Raw genomic sequence first — 24,303 nt, forward strand, 5'->3', positions numbered from 1 at the left:
GCAGAGTTAATGTTTTTGGGTCCAGTGATCGTTCTTCAGAAATGATTGTAGCTGGAAAATGTGATATTTATGCTGAAGACGGGCTGGGGTGGGAGTGGGAAGGAGTTGGTGGATAACTGGAGCCAGAGCTCAGATAGAGAGAGAGAGAGAAAGAAGGTTAGGCAGACAAAGGGATGGATGATCACATGCCAAGGAGGAAGAGAAGCAGATAATTGTGACCTTAAGTAGGTGAAATGGGTCGGCCGTGTTGAAAACTGCACATGTCATGACAAGGTCTAGGGTGTTGCGGTAGGTAGAGGATGTAGAAGAAGGTGTTCAGATTGAAAACTTATTGAACTCTGATACAAGCAACGGGGGCTCACTGTTGGTTAATTTCAGAGTGAAATTGGCAGACTCTACAACGACACGACACTGTGGAGCTGAATGAGCACAGCAGGCCAGGTGGCATCAGAGCAGCAGGAAAGTTGATGTTTTGGGTCGGGGCCCTACTTCAGCTCCACACTGTTGTCTCTGACTCCAGCATCTGCAGTTTTCTTGCTATATCTGAGACTGTATGATCAGGTTGTCCCTCACTCCAGTCTGCCCTCTTTTGGGACTGTGGAGTGCAGGGGAACAATTACATTCATGGACCCTCTCGCAGTGCCTCACATTGGAGTTTCTCTGGCCTTTGTGTCATGAGCCATACATAGAAGCTCGGGGTTTGTGAATTTGGGCCTAACCTTTGGTGGAAGTGGGGCCGTGTTTGGGAGGTGCTGTCTAAGGATCTTTGATGAATTTCTGCAGTGCATCTTGTAGGTAGTACACACTGCTGCTACTGAGCGTCGGTGGTGGAGGGAGTGGATGTGGTGCCACTCAAGTGGGCTGCTTTATCCTGGATGGTGTCAAGCTTCTTGAGTGTTGTTGGGGCTGCACTCATCCAGGCAAGTGGGGAGTGTTCCATCACACTCCTGAATTATGCCTTCCAGATGGTGGGCAGGCTTTGGGGAGTCAGGAGGTGAGTTACTCACTGCAGTATTCCTAGTCTCTGACCTTCTCTTGTAACTGAAGCTGGAATTGAACCCAGGTCCCTGGCAGTGTGAAACAGCAATGCTAACCACTGAGACACTGTACCTGAGGCAATGGGCTGGATATAGAATGTACATTGTGAGCATCAAAAATATCAAGAACAAAAACAAAGTCTCTGGAGAAGCTCAGCAGGTCTGGCAGCATCTTGAAGGGAAAAACAGAGCTAATGTTTTGGGTCTGGTGACCCTTCCTCAGAACTGATGTTTTATCAAAAACATCAAAATGATATTGAGGCACCTCAGAATGGAACATGCTGTACAGGTAAAAGTTGAATTCTATTACAGTTCCTGTAATGTTCATGTGTTTCAAATGGATTTTGGTGCATTTTCTGAATAAAGTATGCCTTTGGAAGAAATAGGCCTTCATAGGACAAGGCCTGGATGGACACTTCAGCACCCCACCCTGTTCCCTGGCCAACATCCCTGCCTCAGGCTTGCTGCAGTGTTCCAGCTATGACACAGTGCCACTGTTACCTCTGCCTCTAGCATCGGTTTTTCTTACAATCTCTGCAGTGTTCCACTGAAGCTCAGCATAAGCTGGAAGATCAGCACCTCATTTTCCACTTGGGGGCCCAACAGTCTGCTATAATACACAAGCCATTGTTAGCCGCAGATATTCTGCATTAGTGGCTATCCGTTCTCCTGTGCTGACCAATATCCATTCCATTGTCTGTCCAACTGTTCTTCTGTCCCTTTGGGCTCTATCTCCACCTACTGTTTACTCCTTAACCACTCCCCCATTCTGCTTAAAATAAAACATTGTTTTCCTAGCTACCATCAGTTCTGAGGAAGGGTCACCGGACCTGAAACATTAACTCTGATTGCTCTGCACAGATGCTGCCAGATCTGCTGAGCTCTTCCAGCAACTTCTGTTTCTGTTTCTGGATGGCCAAGTGAGCCCCTGAATGTAGGAAACTCAACTGCAACTAGGGCTACGGGAAAGATCAGCGTTTGCGCTCTCCCCTGATTACAGATGAGCAAAAAAAAGTCTCCTTTTATTGCTGAATCACAGAGTTTGTGAGAGAACAGGTGTAAATAATTGATAAGCAGCTTTCAGTCCTGCAGCTGAAGTGAGAGATAAATTATGAATTAAAGGACAAAGTTCTCTGAGAGCAGTGTCTGGAATGCAGTATTATGTCAACTGGGATGGTACATTGTGATATTTGAATTCATGCACCTGAAAATCCAGCATTTCTTTGCTGAATGATCCATATTAAGGCTTAACTGGCAGCCATTTTCAATGTCTGAACAACCATTAGTCTATAGACCCTCAAGCAGAACAATGTGCATTTATATTGCACTTGTAAAGTGATGAAACATTCCCAAGCTGCTTTACAGGAGTGTTATGAGGATTAAATTTGACACTGAACCATACAAAGAAAGATTAGAACAAGTGACGTAGCCAGAGGGGAGTATCTGTAAGGAGGAGAGAAAGGCAGAGAGGTTTACGGAAGCAATTCCAGAGCTTAGGGGCCCTCGAGTTTCAGGATGATCCATTTTTGTTAAGCACCATGGAAACTCGCTATGCTTTAGTCTTGCTGTTTGGAAATGAATGGTCAATTCTTAAACATTAAAGTCTGTGTTCTTTAGCTGCAGCCAAGGTTCTAATAAACCCACCTCATTCTGTGTAACTGAGGTTCAGTCAGTTTAGTCTTTTACACAGGAGCACAGAATGTTGTAAATTAAAGCCCAAAGGCAGTGTAGCACTGATGGCAAGATAACAAAGTGTGAAGCTGGATGAACACAGCAGGCCAAGCAGCATCTCAGGAGCACAAAAGCTGACGTTTCGGGCCTAGACCCTTCATCAGAGAGGGGGATGAAGAGAGGGTTCTGGAATAAATAGGGAGAGAGGTGGCGGTGGACCGAAGATGGAGAGAAAAGAAGATAGGGAGAGAGGAGAGTATAGGTGGGGAGGTAGGGAGGGGATAGGTCAGTCCAGGGAAGACGGACAGGTCAAGGAGGTGGGATGAGGTTAGTAGGTAGGAAATGGAGGTGCATCTTGAGGCGGGAGGAAGGGATGGGTGTGAGGAAGAACAGGTTAGGGAGGCGGAGACAGGCTGGGCTGGTTTTGTGATGCAGTAGGGGGAGAGGACGAGCTGGGCTGGTTTTGGGATGCAGTGGGCGAAGGGGAGATTTTGAAGCTTGTGAAATCCACATTGATACCATTGGGCTGCAGGGTTCCCAAGCAGAATATGAGTTGCTGTTCCTGCAACCTTCGGGTGGCATCATTGTGGCACTGCAGGAGGCCCAGGATGGACATGTCGTCTGAGGAATGGGAGGGGGAGTTAAAATGGTTCATGATTGTGAGGTGCAGTTGTTTATTGCGAACCGAGTGTAGGTGTTCTGCAAAGCGGTCCCCAAGCCTCCGCTTGGTTTCCCCAATGTAGAGGAAGCCACACCGGGTACAGTGGATACAGTATACCACATTGGCAGATGTGCAGGTGAACATCTGCTTAATATGGAAAGTCATCTTGGGGCCTGGAATGGGGGTGAGGGAGGAGGTGTGGGGGCAAGTGTAGCATTTCCTGTGGTTGCAGGGAAAGGTGCCGGGTGTGGTGGGGTTGGAGGGGAGCGTGGAGTGGACAAGGGAGTCGCGGAGAGAGTGGTCTCTCCGGAAAGCAGACAGGGGTGGGGATGGAAAAATGTCTTGGGTGGTGGTGTCACTCCCACTTCATACAGACAAAGGGGGTGGCCATGGGTACCCGCATGGGCCCCAGCTATGCCTGCCTTTTTGTAGGTTACACGGAACAGTCCCTCTTCCGCACCTACACAGGCCCCACCTCTTCCTCCGGTACATTGATGACTGTATCGGCGCCGTCTCTTGCTCCCCAGAGGAGCTCGAACAGTTCATCCACTTCAGCAACACCTTCCACCCCAACCTCAAGTTCACCTGCGCCATCTCCAACACATCCCTCACCTTCCTGGACCTCTCAGTCTCCATCTCAGGCAACCAGCTAGAAACTGATGTCCATTTCAAGCCCACTGACTCCCACAGCTACCAAGAATACACCTCCTCCCACTCACCCTCCTGTAAAAATTCCATCCCCTATTCCCAATTCCACCACCTCCGCAGCATCTGCTCCCAGGATGAGGCATTCCTCTCCCACACATCCCAGATGTCCATGTTCTTCAAGGTCCGCAACTTTCCCCCCCGCAGTGGTTGAAAACGCCCTTGACCGCGTCTTCCGCATTTCCCGCAACACATCCCTCACACCCCGCCCCCGCCACAACCGCCCCAAGAGGATCCCCCTCGTTCTCACACACCACCCCACCAACCTCCGGACACAACGCATCATCCTCCGACACTTCCACCATCTACAATCCGACCCGACCACCCAAGACATTTTTCCATCCCCACCCTTGTCTGCCTTCCAGAGAGACCACTCTCTCCGTGATCCCTTGTTCGCTCCACACTGCCCTCCACCCCACCACACCCGGCACCTTCCCCTGCAATCGCAAGAAGTGCTACACTTGCCCCCACACCTCCTCCCTCACCCCCATTCCAGGCCCCAAGATGACTTTCCATATTAAGCAGATGTTCACCTGCACATCTGCCAATGTGGTATACTGTATCCACTGTACCCGGTGTGGCTCCCTCTACATTGGGGAAACCGAGCGGAGGCTTGGGGACCGCTTTGCAGAACACCTCCGCTCGGTTCGCAATAAACAACTGCACCTTCCAGTTGCGAACCATTTCAACTTCCCCTCCCATTCTTTAGATGACATGTCCATCATGGGCCTCCTGCAGTGCCACAATGATGTCACCCGAAGGATGCAGGAACAGCAACTCATATTCCGCTTGGGAACCCTGCAGCCCAATGGTATCAAAGTGGACTTTACCAGCTTCAAAATCTCCCCTTCCCCCACTGCATCCCAAAACCAGCCCAGCTCGTCCCCTCGCTCCACTGCATCACAAAACCAGCCCAGCCTGTCTCTGCCTCCCTAACCTGTTCTTCCTCTCACCCATCCCTTCCTCCCACCTCAAGCCACACCTCCATTTCCCACCTACTACCTCATCCCACCTCCTTGACCTGTCCGTCTTCCCTGGACAGATCTATCCCCTCCCTACCTCCCCACCTATACTCTCCTCTCCACCTATCTTCTTTTCTCTCCATCTTCGGTCCGCCTCCCCCTCTCTCCCTATTTATTCCAGAACCCTCACCCCATTCCCCTCTCTCATGAAGGTTCTAGGCTCGAAACGTCAGCTTTTGTGCTCCTGAGATGCTGCTTGGCCTGCTGTGTTCATCCAGCTCCACACTTTATTATCTTGGATTCTCCAGCATCTGCTGTTTCCATTATCACTGTAGCACTGATGGCCGATGGTTCAGTGAAGGAGCACTGAACTGTCAGAGGTGCCATTTTATAGAAATGTTACAGATGCCCTATAAGGGGCTTTATTTAAACAAAAGCTAAGGCGATTTTCTAAGTGTGTGCAGCCCAGTGTTTATCTCTCAACATCCAAAGCACATGCTTTGATTATTCATTTCATTTTTGTTTGTGGGAGCTTGCTGTGCACAAATTATTTATCCCATTTCACTGCCGTAACATAGTGACTACAGTTCAAAAAGTGTTGGCTGAAAGTGGGCATCAAGATAAGGCATGAGAGGTGGATCCAGTGATTAAAGGATGAGATTTTTACATCGATATACCCTGAACATTAGAAGCTTCAGGGATGATTAGATCTAAGTTTTGTTTAAAAAAAAAGGGGAACAGTGTGGGACAACAGAGAAATAACTTCTACCGTTTGGAGGCATGTGTAGAGCGAAATTAGGGTGCTTTTCTTCACACAGGGTCATAGAAATTTAAAATTTTCTGCAAGTAATGATTGTTGCAAGATCAATTGTTATTTTTAAATTTGTGATTAATAACTATGTCTGAACCAAAGAGGCACAGGCAAAGGTGTGTTTGTTTATTTATTTATTTATTTATTTGTATTCATTTGTAGGATGTGTGCTTTGCTGAATGGGTTGAAATTTGTTGACCATCCCTAATTGCTCAGTTAAGAGACAACCACATTTTGGCAGGTCTATTGTGCATATTGGTAAGAGTGTCCCTATGTAAGAGGCCGCAGGACAGAGTTCGAGTCCCACCTGTTCCAGAGGTGTGTAAGGTACATGCAGATACGTGGGAATGCCACTGCCTCTAAGGTCCCCTCCAAGCCACTCACCATCCTGACTTGGGAACATATCACCGTTCCTTCAGTGTGGCGGATACAAAATCCTGGAATTAGTGAATTGTGGATCAGCCTACAGCACATGGTCTGCTGTGGTTATAGAAGGCAGCTCACGACCACTTTCTGAGGGGTAACTAAGTGTGCCCAATAAATACTGGCCTGGCCATGTCTCGTCAGTGAATATAAGAATCTCTGAATAATTTGACAAGAAAATGCCTTAATGTGCAGGCGGTGTCTCTCCTTCTGGTCAGAAGCACAGGGTACAAGTTCGTGCCCCAGATGTGAGTTGTAACAGGTTGTCTAGTTTAAGAGAGGAGAGTTAACCGCATTGCACTGGGTCTGGAGTTACATGTGGGCCAGTCTGGCAGATTGGCAGATTTCCTTCCCTAGAAGGATAATAGTGAACCAGGTGGGGTTTTTACAGGAATTACATGGTCACAATTAGGCCAGCTATTTTTGAATTCCTATTTTTATTGAATTCAGATTTCAGCCATCAGCTATGGTGTGATTTGAACCCATGTTACCAGAACACTACCTGGGTGGCTGGATTCCTAACCCACAGGGATAAAGGTTAAGCTACTGCAGGCCCCCCCTCCCACCTTTATAGAGTTAGGTTGTCATCATCTTAGACGATGTAGCAGGTCTCAAAGATTATCTGCTTCTCTCCTTTTTCCTGTAGAAATAGAACACTGAATGGATTGTATTATGGATGAAGGCTAACATGACTGTACCTTTGGTTTTTAGAGAGTCAGACATGACTAAATTGAAACATGCAAATTCCTGAGGGAACTTGACCAGGACTTGGACATGGAAAGGATCTTTCCGCTGTGGGAGAATCTAGATCCAGGGGTCAGAGTTTAAAAACTAAGGGGTTGCCCTCACACAGAGAGGAGGAAACTTTGTTTTTGTCTCAGAGGTTTGAGAGTCTTTGGAATTCCTTAAAAGGTAGTAGTTGCAGGATCTTTTAAATATTTTTCAGGCAGAAGTAGCTCGATTCTTGGTGACCCAGGATGTGAATGGTTACAGGGGACATGCAAGAATGTAGAGTTGGGGTTAAAATCAGGTCAGCTGTGATCTCACCGAATAGTGCAAAAAGCTCGAAGGGCTGAATGGCCTCCTCTGATTCCTCTGCATGTAATTTGCTCAATGGGATATACTCAGGAATGGTGATGGAACATCTGGAAAGCTTTGCTAACGCCTCTGTCTTCAATCTTTGCCCGTTCTCAGGTTCAACATGTTGACCAGCATAACCGATGGGATCATGTGCTGCATCACTGGGAGGGCACTGAATGTAGTGGGAGCCATTGACAGCGTGGAGTCCAGTGATGGCTATGATTACATCGAGGTGAAGCCCGGGCGGATCCTGCGAGTCAAACACATAGTGCCGAGCCGGAGCGCGGCTGAGGAAGAGGAGGAGCGGAAGGAGATTGTGGCAATGGAGGAGGAAGGGGAGGGAGGGGAGATGTCCGGTAAAGGGGTGGTGCACTGCAAGCGCAAGATTTCTATCTACCGCAACGGCCAGGTAGTGATCGAGAACCTCGGCGACGTGATCCGCTCGGAGATCTTGCACTGCCAGAATGGCAACACTGAGCCTGGTAGCACTGTGGAGATTGAACTCTCCGATGCCAACGTCACCTCACTGCAGGCCAGTGACGCAGTCCCGGAGCAGGGGTCAGCCAAGCGGCGCAAACGCAAGCCGAAAAAGACGCTGGTGATCGACTGCAAGAAGCGGATCACCAGCTGCAAGGGGACCCACTCGGATGTGGTGCTGTTCTTCATCCACGGCGTCGGGGGCTCCCTGGACATTTGGAAGGAGCAGCTGGACTTCTTCGGCAAGCTGGGATACGAGGTGGTGGCCCCAGATCTCGCCGGGCATGGCTCTAGCACCGCGCCAAAGATCGGCGCTGCCTACACTTTCTACGCCCTTGCTGAGGACATGAGAGCCATCTTCAGGCGCTATGGCAAGAAACGCAATATCCTGATTGGACACTCTTATGGGTAGGTTTTCACTTCGGTTGCCCGTCAACTTGCCAACTGATGTTGGTGCTAAGCCAACAGGGTCAATGAGAGGCCCCTGAATGCCCTCAGTTGGTGCACTTTCCTGGGATGGCAGAGCTGGCGTGTGAAGGAGAGACTGGATCTGTTGGATTATGTTCACTGGGGTTTTAAAGAGTGAGAACGGGGAGGTAGCTCATAGGAACCTGTAAAATTCTGTCAGGAAGAGACAGGGTAAATGCAGGAAGAATGTTCACAATGGTGGGGGAGTCCAGAACCATGGGATCACAGTTTAAGGACATGGTGTAGGACTGAGATGAGGAGAAATATCTTCTCCCAGAGAACGGGAACCCTGTGGAATTCTCTGCCACAGGAAGTGGTTGAGTCCAAAAGTTGAATATTTTCAAGAAGGAGCTAGGTACAGTTTGCAGGCTAAAGTGTGTGGGGGAGGAACTGAGAGCGAGTACTGTATTGGAGGGTCAGCCGCGATCATAGTGAATGGCAAAGCAGCCTCAAAGGGCTGAATGGCCTACTCCTGCTTCAATTTTCGATGTTTCTGTGTGCCCTCTACCTAATTGCTTCCCTTGGCACCAAACACCCTCCCCAGCCCACCATCCAGGTCATTTGAGAGGACAGGGTCAAATGCGACTGTGATGCCTCCTGAAGTTGAGTATCGATGTCCAGGCTGTCTGTTATCTGAAGGGTTGCGAGACTGTGGAATGCTCCTGGAAATCTGCCTCTCACTGTCCGCATTGGAAAAAGACAAAGTGAAGGAAGAGGGAGAGATAATGGGAACTGCTGATGCTGGAGAATCCAAGACATCAAAGTGTGGAGCTGGATGAACACAGCAGGCCAAGCAGCATCTCAGGAGCACAAAAGCTGACGTTTCGGGCCTAGACCCTTCATCAGAGAGACGACTGTGCCATCTCAGAGGGTTGTGGAGAAAATCACTCTGTGTACAATCTCATCACTCTCCCCCAGCCCCCGCCTTTTTTTCTCTCTTGTTCTCTTGTGGGACATAGGTGTCACTGGCTGGCTCCAGCATTTATTGTCTCTGATGAAGGGTCTAGGCCCGAAACATCAGCTTTTGTGCTCCTGAGATGCTGCTTGGCCTGCTGTGTTCATCCAGCTCCACACTCTGCTATTATGACGGAAGAGGGAGTTTGTTTCAAAGTGGTTTTGAAGCCTGTTATGAGGACCCTCAATCTCTGTTATTTTTTAACATATACTTTTAATTTGTGTGATTTTCTTCACAATACCAAATTTAAACCCAGATGCGAGACTAAATCCAGTAATTCAGAACTGGACAGGTGAAGGGAAAGGTGAAAGAATGATTGTGGGGTTCGTTGACACCTAAAGCCTGTTGAGGGATGGGGATGTGGGGGTAATGCTAAGGCTGAGAAAGATGTGGGGTTTTGCTGTTTGGATGTTCCAGGATAGTTTACTTTAAAATTGTGCAGCTACAGGCAGTACAGTGCTGCCTCACAGCCCTAGGCACCTGGGGTTGCTTCCACCCTCGGGCGACTCTCTGTGTGGGGTTTGCACATTCTCCCTGTGTTTGCATGAATTTCCTCCCACAGTCCAGGGATGTGCAAGGTAGGTGGACTGGCCATGGAAAATGCAGGGTTACTGGGATAGGGTGGGGGGGGGAGGGGGTTTGGACTTGGTGGCTCGAATGGCCTGCTCCTGCACCCATAGGGATTCTGTAAAGTCAGGTGTACATTAGAGAGAGAAAGACGTGCATTTATATAAGAGCTTTTGTGACCTCAGAGTGCCCCAAATCACTTTGCAGTCCGTCAGGTGAGTCTGAATGAACTGTTGTCCCGTAACAAATGTGGCAGCCAATCTGAGCACAACAAGATCCCACAAAATGCAATGTAACAATGACCAGATAATCTGTTTTAGTGGTGCTCACTGAGGGACTGCCTCAGGACAGAGTGGAGAACTCACAGCTCCGCTTCAGATTATTGTCATGGGATCATTTACATCCACCCGAGCAGTTCCAATTTGATGTTGCATCTGAAAAAAAGCAGCCCCTCTGACAGAACTGCCCTCGCTCGGTGCGTCACTGAGGTCTGGCTCTCGAGATCTGTCCTGCGATCCCTAGACTTGGAGTGAATCTGTTTGTGACCTAGAAGCAGGAATGCTGCCTGCTGAACTATCCTGATACATTTAGAGGTAAAGAGAACAAGAGCACCAGTTCATGACTGTGCCACCTCAGAGGGTTGTGGGGAGGATCACTCTGTGTACGATCTCATCACTACCCCCCTTTTCTCTCTTGTCCTCTTGAACTGCTGTAGTCCAAATGCTGTAGGGACCCTGACAGCACACTTAGGGAGGGAGTTCCCTGGATCAAATCCCACTGTGTTCCCTTCCGTTCTCCTGAGGAAAATCTCACTCTGTCCCCCCCTCTACTCCCCTGAACTAAATACCATTCTGTTGCCCCCCCCTACTCCCCTGAACTAAATCCCACTCTGTCCCCCCTCCACTCCCCTGAACTAAATCCCACTCTGTCCCCCCTCTACTCCCCTGAACTAAATACCACTCTGTCCCCCCCCTACTCCCCTGAACTAAATCCCACTCTGTCCCCCCCCTACTCCCCTGAACTAAATCCCACTCTGTCCCCCCTCTACTCCCCTGAACTAAATACCACTCTGTCCCCCCCCTACTCCCCTGAACTAAATCCCACTCTGTCCCCCCCCTACTCCCCTGAACTAAATCCCACTCTGTCCCCCCCCTACTCCCCTGAACTAAATCCCACTCTGTCCCCCCCCTACTCCCCTGAACTAAATCCCACTCTGTCCCCCCTCTACTCCCCTGAACTAAATCCCACTGTGTACCCCCTCTACTCCCCTGGGGTAAATCCCATTCTGTGGGACCTTTCTCTCCCTGAGGCTCGTCCCACCACGCACCCCCTGCACCCCAGAGCAACTCCCACTTTAAGGCTTCTCTGCGGGGCAATACCCATTGAGCAGAGTCCTCCCTCCCCCCTGGGGTAATACCCCTCTCCCTGGGGCATTTCACGCTAAGTGCCACATCCCTAATACCCTTTCTGCTAGAGGTCACGTGGAGTCACTGTCCTGTATTCAAAGGCGCCCCCGCCCCCTGCCCTGGTTTCTGGTGAAATCTCCCTCCGCCTCCCGTTGTGCCACGATGGTGGGGAACGTCGAGGTCGCCCTGGTCCCCCCCTACCCTCGGGCATGTTCTTCCAGAATGATAACTTGAGTAATGTTGCAGGGCTGTATAAGGAGGGTATTCATGGTGAGACGGAATTTTGAAGTTGTAAGGGGTCTCTTGTCAGGTGAGGGTGTGCTTGGCATCTTACTGGGAATCTCTCTTCCTCAGGGTCTCATTCTGCACGTTTCTGGCCCATGAGTATCCTGATCAAGTACACAAGGTGGTGATGATCAATGGAGGAGGTCCGACTGCACTGGAACCCAGTTTGTGCTCCATCTTCAACCTGCCCACTTGTGTCCTACACTGCCTCTCGCCCTGTCTCGTCTGGAGCTTCCTCAAGTAAGGACAATTTGGCGAATGTTTCGAGGCAGTACTGTCCAAACTGGCTGGGGCTTTGGTTAGACGCTGACCTTTTACCTCTGGGACCCAGATTTCTGTCCAGAATGGTGGACTCTTCTGTTTGGAGGGTCACCACTTCCCAAATAAAAGCAAAATCTGACTAAATCTGAAACAAACACAGAGAATTCTGGAGAAACTCGGCAGGTCTGTGCTGAAAGAAATAGTTGGCATTTCGGGTTTGGTATGACTCTTACATAGGAGTAGGCCATTAAGCCCTTTGTGTCTACTACAACATTTGTTATGATCATGACTGATCATCCAACTGAATTGCCTTTTCCTGGTTCTCCCACATATCCTTTAATCCCTTTAGCTCCAAGAGCTACATCCAATTCCTTCTTAAAATCAGACAGTGTTTTGGCACTGACTGCTGCCTGTGGTCATGAATTCCACTGTCGCATCTCTGCAGCTACCTTATCAAAACTTTGCATAAACTTGAAGCCCTCTACCCGGCCACCACTCTACATTCAAAGAAATAAGCCCCCAGCTGGTTTAGTCTTTCCTGGAATCTCTCTGTTCTGATGTTGGCCTTGTAACAGGTGAGGCCATGGGAAATTTGCTCAAATTGTTTATTAATTGATGCGTGTTTTTTCTGCTTTGTTCCTGACATCCCTTTAGAGCGGCGTTTGCCCGACAGGGGGCGAGAGAGAAACAGTTGTTGAAGGAGGGGAATGCCTTCAAGGTGACCTCCTTTGTGTTGCAGGCGATGATGAGTGGGCAGTACTGGCCTGAGGGTGATGAGGTCTACCACGCTGAACTGACAGTGCCTGTCCTGCTGGTACATGGAATGCACGACAAGTTTGTCCCTGTGGATGAAGACCAGCGTATGGCTGAGGTAACAAACTCTCCATTTTTACACATGCTCAGAATCAACTACGATCTGTATCTATCTCCATGATGTCTCCTGTGTCCACTCCTGCCTGAACCCTCATCTGTTTTTTTTAGGTCAAGCCTTGACTAACATATCACGAGGATATAAGATCTAGGAGCAGGAGTTGGCCATTCAGCCCCTCGAGCCTGTTCTGCCTTTTAGTACAACCATGGTTGATCATATCTCTGCCTCAACTCCACTTTCTTGCCTGCTCTCCGTAGCCCTTCATACCCATTACTCATCAAAAATCTTTTGATCTCCTTCAGTGTACTGGTGTCCACCACACTCTGAGGTAGTGCTTTCCACATCTGTTTTAAATATGCCACCCATTCTCCTAAAGCTATAACCTCTTGTTCTAGATTGTCTCACAATGGGAAGCATCCTTGCCTTGTCCGTATTTTGTCAGTCCCCTTTAGTATCTTATATCCCTCAATTAGATCTCTTGTCATTGTTATAAACTCCAGAGTACTGCCTTAAACTACTCAATCTTTCTCCATTAGACAAACCACACATCTCTGGAATGAAGTCCCTCATTTTCCACACTCCACAAACTTGAGTTCATTCAAAACTCGCTTGTCCCGTGTCCTCCCTCACACCGAGTCCTGTTTACCTGTCACTCCTTTGCTCCCTGACATACACTGGCTTCCAGTCTAGCAACACAGTGACTTAAAAATTCTTCTGCACATGTTAAATTCCTCCTTGATTTTACCTTGGCCCTGTAACCTCCTGAGTTCTCTGCTGTTCCTTGATCCTGTCTCTTGCCCATCCCACGATATCCTGTGCTCCACCGTGGCAGCCACAGCCAAAGTCTCTAAAATTGCCTCCTGAAACCTCTGCAGCCCAGCAGCCTTCCTGTTTGGTCAAGCTAATAGTCACCAACCCAAGCGTCAAACCTCTAAGTGGTTTATATTATTTGGGACACTTTGTGATCGTGTCAAAGGCGCTATATAAATGCAAGTTGTCTGGCCTAATTGAATGGCAGAAAAGGTGTGAAGGGCTGAATGGTCTGCTCTGCTCCTGTGTTTGTACGACCCCAGAGGCTAAATCAATGCATGCACTGCTGGGTGTGGACCTGACCTTGCAGGAAGATCCCAGGATGAATCCAGAAATCCTGTTGAGGGAAGATAACAAAGTGTGAAGCTGGATGAACACAGCAGGCCAAGCAGCACCTCAGGAGCACTAAAGCTGACGTTTCGGGCCTAGACCCTTCATCAGAGCGGTCTCCTCTCTGATGAAAGGTCTAGGCCCGAAACGTCAGCTTTTATGCTCCTGAGGTGCTGCTTGGCCTGCTGTGTTCATCCAGCTTCACACTTTGTTATCTTGGATTCTCCAGCATCTGCAGTTCCCATTATCTCTGATACTGTTGAGGGAGTTGGTACTGTAAAGACAGGACATTACAGATCCCTATGGTGCTCCAGGGTTTGACTGTTAGGAGATCTGACAGGAGTTCTATTCCTGACAGCTCCGTAGCTACTCCTGCTGGAATGTATGCGGGGCCAGGAGGGATGTGACTGCTTCCCTTTGCTCACTGATTAGACCCAGCAGTGAAACATACCCAACTAGGGAAGACAGGAAGTAACAGAAATCATCTACCTGACATGTTAGGGTAGGGGCATGTGGAATGTCTTAGGGCTTGGTTGCAACAATATCCCAATGACCAAGGCCGATGCTCTAGAGCCATGGGCTCAAACCTGGCAGTACAGAACTTAAATTTAATTAGAATGAATCTGGAGGTGAAAACGAGACTCCATAATAGTGACCATGAAACTACTATTAGTTATTGTAAGTATCCATCTGGGTCACCAATGTCCTTTAAGGAGGGGAATCTCTGTCCTCACCTGCATGTGACTCCAGACCCACAGCAATCGGGTTGACTGTTACCTAACTGAGTCACAGTGAGCCCTCTGAAATGATTTAAGCAAGCAGTTCATGGGCAGTAAGAGATGGACAACAAATTCTGGCCTTGCTAGTAAAACCCACGCTGGGAACAGAGTTATGCAGGGTGGGTGGATTAGCCATGGTCAATGCAGGGTTATGGGGATGGGGTAAGGAGCTGGGTTTAGGTGGGATGCTGTTCAGAGGCTCACTGTGGACTGAATGGGCTGAATATCTGCCCAGGAGTGAAGGGAGCTCTTGTCGTAATTACAATAGTTATCAATAGATCTAAATCATAGATATATATCAATGATAGATATAATATAATAGAGATTTATTATCTGCACTATAGGGATTCAGTTATTCTAGAAGCTGGTTGGAAAGGAGAGTGCACTTGTTTAAAAGCGATGTTCAATAGATTAATCACCCAGTCTTTTACCAAACAGATCTTGCTGATTGCATTCCTGAAAGTCATCGACGAGGGGAGCCATATGGTTATGATGGAGTGCCCAGAGACGGTGAACACATTGTTGCATGAGTTCCTGCTTTGGGAACCGGAGATCACTGCAACTGAGCAAACAGAGGCCAAACAGACAACAGAAAACAAGTAAAGCTGTACAGACGGTACAATGACTTATCTCCGAACTTTGAGAGAAGTGCCGATAGACGGAAGCTGTCTGAGATTCTAAATGGTTTGAGGCTGATTGTAATAAGCAGCTGTGTCGCTGCAGCCATTTGAAGTGGTCAAGAGGATTTATCTGTGTCTGGGCCTTAACTTGGGTTCCCTACGACAACACAGAGAATGAAAACCTGTACAATGTATATTTTGATTAACGGCAGCTAAATGTGGTGGTTTTTATCATCAGTCGTGTTTTTTTTTTAACAAAACAAATCACCACACGATCTGAAACAGCATTAACAGAAAGAGCAAGGGTTCAGACAGTGTGTTGCAAGAAGCAGAGGTTGACAAGTCTTAAGGATTGTTTTGAGGTGTTGGGGAATTGACAATCAACAGCGGAGTCATACAGGGGCTTAACGAAGAGTCGAGTTATTTTGCAGGTGACGGTCCGAAGGTGGGATTTTGCAAAGGTGGACAGATCGGGTGGCCAGTGTTTTGAGGGTGAACCAGTCACGAAGTTGCCTCACTGACCAGAGATCTCAAGCATATAGAACCACAGTCCAGGCAAAGAACATGGGTCAGCCTCCATGAATTCTGCTTTTCCTTGGACAATTCAGTGACCACATTACCAATGCATACGATTTGTAGCTGCAATTAGTGCATATATCCAAATTTATAATTGGCTGTTCCACGATTCGCATTCTGAATGTAGGTGGAAGATGGGGAATGGAAGCAGGAGGAATGAGGACACTGTGTGCATTGCCAGGTGATTACAACTCTCCTTCCCCACACTTGGGGCATTACATTTTAACATGCTTTGATGAGATTACACGTGTTCTTTGTCATCCAATTTTTTCAAAGTCTTCACCTAGCTATGCTCTGGTTTTCTGCTGGTCTGGCTGCCTGATCTGTTGTAGCATTGAGTGATGCTTCAATCCCTTATCATAACTGTCCAAAAATGTGTCCCTTCTGGAAACAGAGACTGACTGAATCCTTAACATTAACAGCCTTGTGCCACAAGACAATCCTTGTAATATGTTATCGTGCATTTTACATTGGTAAATGCAATGAACTGTTATATAATATATAGAATGTTAGTTATTTATTGTATAAATTCAGTGAGTATTATGTAACATGGACTGTTATTTATATTATACACAGATAATAATATGGAATATATTGGTCCCAAAGATTCCACAGGATATATTATTTTATAAAAAAATGGATTCACCGGAGGAATTCTGAAAGCTATTGATACAATGCTTTTAATCATTTTAAACAGTCTTTACTTAGCCCTTTGATTGATTTCCAGCTTGTCACTTACTCATGGATATCTGTTATTCCAAAACTAAACCAGCACATTCCTGCAATCAGAGCAACTTGTACAAATATATTTTTAATCAACCTGTTCAGACACATTATGACACACCTCCAGGACAGCTGGGACTTGATCCCAGTCTTTCTGGCACTGAGATGGGAATGGTACCACCAAACCACAACTCACTACTAGCTAGATAATTTCCTAATCAATCAAGTACTACTACACATCTCTGCAGCAAGTGGGACTTGAAACCAGACTTCTCGGCTGGAGGTGTACACCAGGGAAAAAGGCCCTCTGATTCAACCCCTCCATGCCAATCAGATATCCTTAATTAATCCAGTCCCATTTGCCTGCATTTGTCTCATATCCTTCTATCCTATTCTGATTCATGTAACAATCCAAGTGTTCTTTATATGTTTTAATTACACCAGCCTTCACCATCCCTCTGGCATCTCACTCCATACATTCACCACTCTCTGCATGAAAATATTGCCCATTAGGTCCCTTTTAAATCTTGCCCCCTCATCTTAAACTTACGCTGTCTAGTTTTGGACTCCCCTACTATGGGGAAAAGACCTTTTCTATTCACCCTGTCTATGCCCCTCACGATGCACTCTACAATATTTGAACCTTTTAACTCGATATCAGACATTATCCAGTCATTCATGCTGTGGTAAATTGTGAGGGGGATTTAAAGCAGGAGTGGGGTGGTCATGTTTTAGTTATGAACCGTGTTGGTGATACCATGCATGGAACACTGTGTCCAGTACTGGTCACTGTACTTGCAGAAGGATGTTGATACACTGGAAGCAGAGAGGTTTTCCTAGAATGATGTCTGGAATGAAGGGTTTGCCTTCTGAGGACAGGCTAGACCTGCATCCCCTGCAGTTTAGAGAGTCAAAAGTGACTTAATTTGAAACATATTAGATCCTGAGGGATCTATAACCAGGGTGTCATAGTTTAGAAATAAGTGGTCGCCCATTTAAGACAGAAAACACTTTTCTCTCATAGGATTGTGAGTCTTTGGAATTCCCTTCCCAAAATGCAATAGATACAGAGTCTTTAAATAGTTTTAAGGCAGATAGATTGATAGATACTTGATGACCAAGGGGTGAAAGATAATCAGGGCTATGCAGGAATGTAGGGTTGAGACTAAAATCAGATCAGCCATGATCTTATTGAATGGGGGAGCAGGCTTGAAGGGCCGAGTGGCCTACACTTGTTCCTTTGTTCGTGTCCTAAATATTAACTCCCACAACCCTTCAACTAGGTTTCAATCTATAACTCAGTCCCAAGTGTTTGCTGTCCTACATCAAATCTCTCAAAGGAGTGATAAACTGTAGCCTCCAACTAATTCTTAAATATTTGTTATTCTATATTAAATCAGTCTGAATTACAGTTTTACTTCTAGGTGTCTGACTTCTCAGTATCTGCACTTTATATATTTGTTGAATATTTATGGTGGCTCAGTCTCCAGAATTGAGGGTCCCACTTGTAAAGCACACGGTGGTGGGCAGCAGTGACTTTACTTTGGGAAAAAGATGAATTATTTTTAACAATTAATCCCAACTGGTAATGACAACACTATCTTGCATCTAATTTCCAGGCTTAATAAGTAAAATGGGTATGAAATGGAAGTATGAGGGTGCATTTACTGAAGCACAAGTGGAACTAAAGATCACTCCACAATGTGAGAGAGTTTGAAACCCAGCCAAGAAGATGGTTATGATTTTAGTTTTGGGGCAGCATAGTGGCTCAGTGGTTAGCACTGATGCCCACAGCACTGAGATCCAGGTTTGATTTCACTCTCGGGTGGGTGATTGTCTGTGTGGAGTTTGCACATTCTCCCCATGTCTGCATGGGTTTCCTTCGGGTGCTCCAATTTCCTCCCACAGATGCTGCTTGGCCTGCTGTGTTCATCCAGCCTCACATTTTATTATCTTGGAATTCTCCAGCATCTGCAGTTCCCATTATCTCTGATGTGTAGGTTAGAGTGGATTAGCCATACTAAATTGTCCCATAGTAGCCGGGGATGTGCAGGTTAGGTGGATTAGCCTTGGGAAATGCAGGGTTACAATGTTGGGGTGAGTCTGGTTAGGGGGTTGATGTGGACTGAATAGGCTTAATGGCCTGCTTCCACACTGTAGGGATTCTGTGATCTATAAATCAGTACAGAACAGCTTGCTTCTAGAATTCACAATTTTTTGCTGGTAATTGATGCATTTTAATCAGCTTTACAAGTAAAGCAGATAATATTCGGGTGAGGTGATGGCATATTGGGACTGTCACTGGACTAGAGACGCAGATGATAACGTGGCACATGGGTTCACATCCTACCAGGGCACCTGGTGGAAGTTGCTTTCAATTCCAGATTTCAGGCTGAGTGATGATGAGTATGAAACACTCATGAATTGTTCTGAGAACCCACCTGGTTCACTACTGACCATTAGGGAGGGAAAATCTGCTAAGCTGGTTTACATGTGACTGTAGAACCACACAATGTGGTCAGCTCTTCACTGCCCTTTGAAATGGTCAAGCAAGCCACTCCAATCAAGAGCGATTATGGATGGGTAACAAATGCTGCCCATATCCCAAGAATTTTGAAAGAAAACACGTTTGTATAAGTGTTTGATCAGTACTTTGTGATATGTGGTTGTAATCACCATCAATTGATTGGTCCTTGAATCTCCCAGGACACCATGGGAGGGGAGGCAGGGATCTGGGAAGGTTTGAACTGATTGTTTGCAGGACTGGATTGGAGTGCCTTTCCCTGCAGTCTGTGAGGTCGATTTTGTTCACTTATAACCTGCTGCTCCTTTACTGTGCCGGGGGAGCTGGCTCATGGTGACCCTGTGACTCCCAGCCTCCTCTGGAGTTGGATGTGGTTGGAATGCTGTCCAGGCAAGGATCCCAGCATCGATCCCTGCTGAATTGGCTGACAAAGTGTACATGCTACAGACTGTGAGTGTGACCTGGAAGAAGGCCACTAATGCTGGATTATTTTCTAGTGGCTGGAAGGTGGGGACATCTATTAAAGACAGGATTGAGCTTTGATTTTTGGTTTTTGTTTTTATTGTCACGTACTGAAATACCGAAATAGCTTTGGTGTGATGCAGCTCACAGTGGAATTGCATAGCAGTACATATGTGCTCTGGGCTGACTCAGTGAATGATGATCCTGAAGAGATACAGGGAACTGTCTTTGGCGGAATTCAGGTCTTTCTTCAAAGAAGAACATTTGGGAGAGGAAATACTTTAATTGACAAGATATCTGATTGAAGTGGAAGACTGCAACATCTTATTGTAAAATTCCCAAGATTTCTTGCAAACTGTGCATTTTGTTGCATAAATATCACATACAACTATGCCACGTAAACTTGTTACATATCAGCAGTCCCGGAGTTATGCAAATATTGTAAAAACTTACAGAATTGTGGTCACTATTTCCAAAGTAGTCCCCTACTGTAATTTCAATCACCTGGCCGGGTTCATTCCCCAACATATGACCTTTATCCATTGTTTCTGTTCCTGCCTAAATTTAACAATTTTCTTAGCTCCAAATCTTCTGTAAATGCTCCACCTCCTTCAGTATTAGAAACCAAACTGTCTCACACCACACTCTGCTGTTGAACTCAGTCCTCCCCAGCTCTGAAGAGCTCTTTACCTCCCTTGGTCTTCCCTCTCTCCTCCACATGTTATATCCAAGAGTGGAATTATGCACCAAGTAACTATGCACCCCAGCCCCCGTCTTTTCTTTTCAAACATGATAGTTTGATATGTTATGCCTGGTTGGTATTGTGTACAGTTTTTGTAGATTATGCTTATGGATCATATACTTTTTACACATTTTCTAAGTTAATGTGTCCTCAAATCTATCCTGCGTGGTGTTCCCCAGTGTTGGAGATTCAGATAGGCGAAGAATTCCCAGATGCAATGATTCAGCAATGCTACCCTCCCTGTCTGACTCTCTAGACATTTTTCTAACGGGGTCTTATTGTCCTGTGAGGTCTGGTTCAGATCTTAAACTCAACTCTGCTGGGATTCATGTTCCATCCGTTGTTGCCTGATGGGACAAGGCTGCCCAGTTTGACAACATTCAGCTGGCTATAGACCAGGAGCACAAAAATATCCTGCCACAGTGCAGATTGCAGTCTTATTTAGAATGTGGCTCTTTCCAGGAAGTGAAAAAATAGAGAACAGAACTAAGCTGTCCTGCTTTTGGGGATGAGACTTAGATCAGAAACATTATTCTGGTTTATTAATGTTGGGAGTTACACTGACTCAAGGTAGGATTTGTTTTATCATCAACACAGAAAGGTCGGATTTAGGAAGAGGAGTAGGCCATTCAGCCTGTGAACATTCTCTACCACACTGGTTGATTTGGCTGTAGGCTCAAATCCACCTCCCTGTCTACCCCCTCCCCCCATAACCCCTGACTTCCATTGTTATCAAAAGTGTACCTCTTGAGCTTTGAATAAATTCAAAGATCTATCATCTACTGCTCTCGAGGGAAGAAAATTCTAATTCTAATTGCAATGGCCCTCTGAGAGAGAACATCTCCCCAGATGTTTGTCTTGCAGGGGGAACCTCGTACTTTTACAACCGTGTTCCCTAGTTTTTCAATATCACTTGGATCGTAATCTGTTGAAGAGGGTTGCCTGCCCATTTCAAACTCGTTGTCTAATCAGTTAATTAGGTTTAGATAGATTCTACAATCTAGACGCCAGAATACTGCTTCAATGTCAGAATTAGTCTTGCCATAAGACGTGCGCACAAACATTCCATATTTTGATGAGTCCAATGTTGAGAAGGAACAAATCTCCAAAGTTGGGTGAGCAGTGTGTTGTTGCGTCTCGATTTCACAGGCAGGTTATATTCAGTACATTTATACTGAATGTTAATCGGAGGACACATGACTGTCCTCCTACAATTTCCTTGCTGTGACTCGAGTGCCAAAATGGAACCAGTGCAAGCTGACAGACTCAGGGATTGTTCTCCATTGACTACAGTAAAACTAGTCGATGCTGCTTATAAATGGGCATTTCTGTACTCCCAACCTCTGTCGACATTACTGTATTCACACACATGGGGAATTGAAAGAGAAGGAAGGACATTCAGTTCTTTTCAAGCAGAATTTCCAGATATCCCCTAAGTTTGCCTTTCTTTAGTTTGCTCTGATGTTACCAGATTTCCTACAGCCCTCATTAGAATTAGACTTCCATATTTCCACAATATTAGTGTCTTAGATTCACATTGGAACATGTTCTTAACGCTCAGATGAGCTGCAGTAATGAGACAATTCAACGTTAGCCGATCCCAGTCCAAGCAGTATTGTATTTACAGTATCATAGAGTCATACAGCGTGGAAATAGACCCTTCAGCCTGTGCCGACCATAAACCCAAACTAAACTAGTGCCACCTCCCTGTTCTTGGCCCATATCGGTCCAAACATTTCTGGTTGTCTACTTATCTAACTGTCTTTTAAACATTGTAACTGAACCCACATCCACCATTCTCTGTGAAAGAAATCGCCTTTCATGTCTTTTTAAAAAATCTTTCTGCTGTTACCTTAAAAATATGTCCCCTAGTTTTGAAATCCCCTGTCCTCGGGAACATACACTTGCCATTCACTTTGCTTTTCCCCCCCCACTGATTTTATAAACCTCTATAAGGTCACCCCTCAACCTCCTACACTTCAGTGAAAAAAGTCTCAGTCTCTCCTTAGAACACAAATGCTCCATACTCACCAATATTCTGGTAAAAATCTTCTGAACCCTTGCCAGCTTAATAATATCCTTCCTGTAACAGGGAGACCAGAATCAGACGCAGTACTCCAGAACAGGCCTCACAAAATGTCATGTACAACCTCAGCTTTAATGTAACTGGGAACACTTCAACCTGTCCAGCCAACATTTGAACATAGATCGTTGCATTGCCCTCTTCTGTGGTGTTTCATTTTCCACAGCTGCTTCGGCAGAACCTTAAAAACTGAAAGTTTTGTTTTGGTGCACTTGGCAATAATGTAGAGTCATACAGAGAGAGGTCATTTGGCCCATCATTCCCTGTGCTGGCTCATTGAAGCACCTTGCAGTTTGTCCCTGTCACCTGCTCATTTTGGGTTAGCACTGCAACAATTTCCCTTTGAGCTATTTATCCAAGTAATTCCCTTTCAAAAGCTGCTATTGAATTGACTTCCCACACCCTGTCAGGCAGTGCAGTTGCATCCCATCTCACTACTTCAAAAACTTTCTCATGCTCTCTCTAATTCTTATGCAGACTTATTTTAAATGTTCTGTTCACCGACCATTCTACCAGTCAAAATGATTTCTTTTTACCTACTCCATCAAAATCATGCACAATTTGGAAACACTTTTGCACTGCTTTCAATCCATTGGGACATATTTGGCTGGAGAAAGTGGGGATATCAATAGAAGTATTTCTTTATTTCAAAGAGGAACATCCTAAGTTTCTGCAGTTTGTTTAATGGGGTTATGGGAGAAACAAACCCCCTGGAGAATTGTACAACCGTTGCGGTCACAATCAAATTTGCTGGCCCACTGTTCTTGTCTCTATTTCTATATATACACACATGCCAGTATGTACATACATATATAAGCATATATTTTTGTGATTCAGTGAAGGAGCTATGTACTACCTGCTATACTGCTCAATACTAACATATTGTGTGTCACAGTGAGGGCACAAAAATAATTCATGGGAGTTTATTAATAATTCTGTATTATTTGTGATGACTCACTGTGGTATAAAACTGAAAACAGTTGAATAAAAATAAGCTGCTCCCAATGAGAGTTTGAATAATGACCCATGAATTGCAACGGATAGTACTTGCTTTCTGTTTATACACTCCAATGTGTGACAGCAGTGTTGTAGAAGGTACACAAAAGACTTGGAACGTTGGAGAGGTATTAACAAGCCACAGAGATAAGACAAGCTGAGCCTTTCCCACTAGAAGAGATTGAGTGGTCACTGGTCTCTTTAAAATGGTCTTCAAAACAATGAAAGGTTTTGATAGGGTTGATAGAGTGAAGTTGATTAAGCCTGTACAGGAGATGGATAATCAATCATAAATCTGAAAAGGAATTCAAAATTGTTTAACCGACTTGTTTCACTGGAGCGCAGGAGGTTGAGGGGGCGACCTTATAGAAGTTTATACAGTTATGGAGGGTATAGATAGGGTTAATGGTAATTATCCTTTCCCTAGGATGGGGGATTTCAAGACTGGGGCTCACATTTTTTAAGTTGAGGGGATAGAGATTTAAAAAAGACATGAGAGGTCATTTTTTTTTAATCACAGTGTAGTTTGCATGTAAAATGAACTGGCAGAAGTGGTGGATGCAGGTGGTTACAATGTTTAAAAGGTATTTAGGTAAGTACACAAATAGGAAAGATTTGGAGAAATATGAGCCAGGAGCAGGCCGGTGGGACTAGTTTTGATTGGCATAATGGTTGGTGTGGACTGGTTTTACCAAAAGGTATATTTCCATGCTGTATTACTCCATACCAAGTAATGTCAATTCAAAACTCACTGCCAGAAGGACCAGTTCAGGGTGATTTCATCAATACATTTGAGGGGAAAGCTAGATAATGAGTGAGGAAAGAGTAGGATGTGTCAATACGAATTAGATGAAACAAGGTCAGAGACAATGACATTGAAGACATGGTGGACTGAATGGCCTGTAAATTCTGTCTAATTCCACACACAAACCCTGCTCCCCAGTTCTACCTCTGCGAAGTGGGTTTCTTTGTAATGGAAAGTGCATCAACAGGGGATGAGATGAGGTCACAAAGATTT

General features: G+C 45.9%; 1 protein-coding gene across 1 annotated transcript in view; it reads left to right on the forward strand.

Moving 5' to 3' along the window:
- abhd8a (abhydrolase domain containing 8a) overlaps positions 1–16,409 on the forward strand; it is a 31,244-nt gene extending 14,835 nt beyond the window's left edge. The window contains exons 2-5 of the mRNA XM_048559875.2: positions 7,465–8,235; positions 11,578–11,748; positions 12,424–12,640; positions 14,998–16,409. Coding sequence (XP_048415832.1) covers positions 7,465–8,235; positions 11,578–11,748; positions 12,424–12,640; positions 14,998–15,162 — 1,324 coding nt within the window. The 3' untranslated portion in view covers positions 15,163–16,409. The remainder of the gene's footprint in view (positions 1–7,464; positions 8,236–11,577; positions 11,749–12,423; positions 12,641–14,997) is intronic.
- Positions 16,410–24,303: the final 7,894 nt, after the last annotated feature.

This window comes from Stegostoma tigrinum, chromosome 30 (assembly GCF_030684315.1).
Source record: "Stegostoma tigrinum isolate sSteTig4 chromosome 30, sSteTig4.hap1, whole genome shotgun sequence".
NCBI classification, from domain to species: Eukaryota; Metazoa; Chordata; class Chondrichthyes; order Orectolobiformes; family Stegostomatidae; genus Stegostoma; species Stegostoma tigrinum.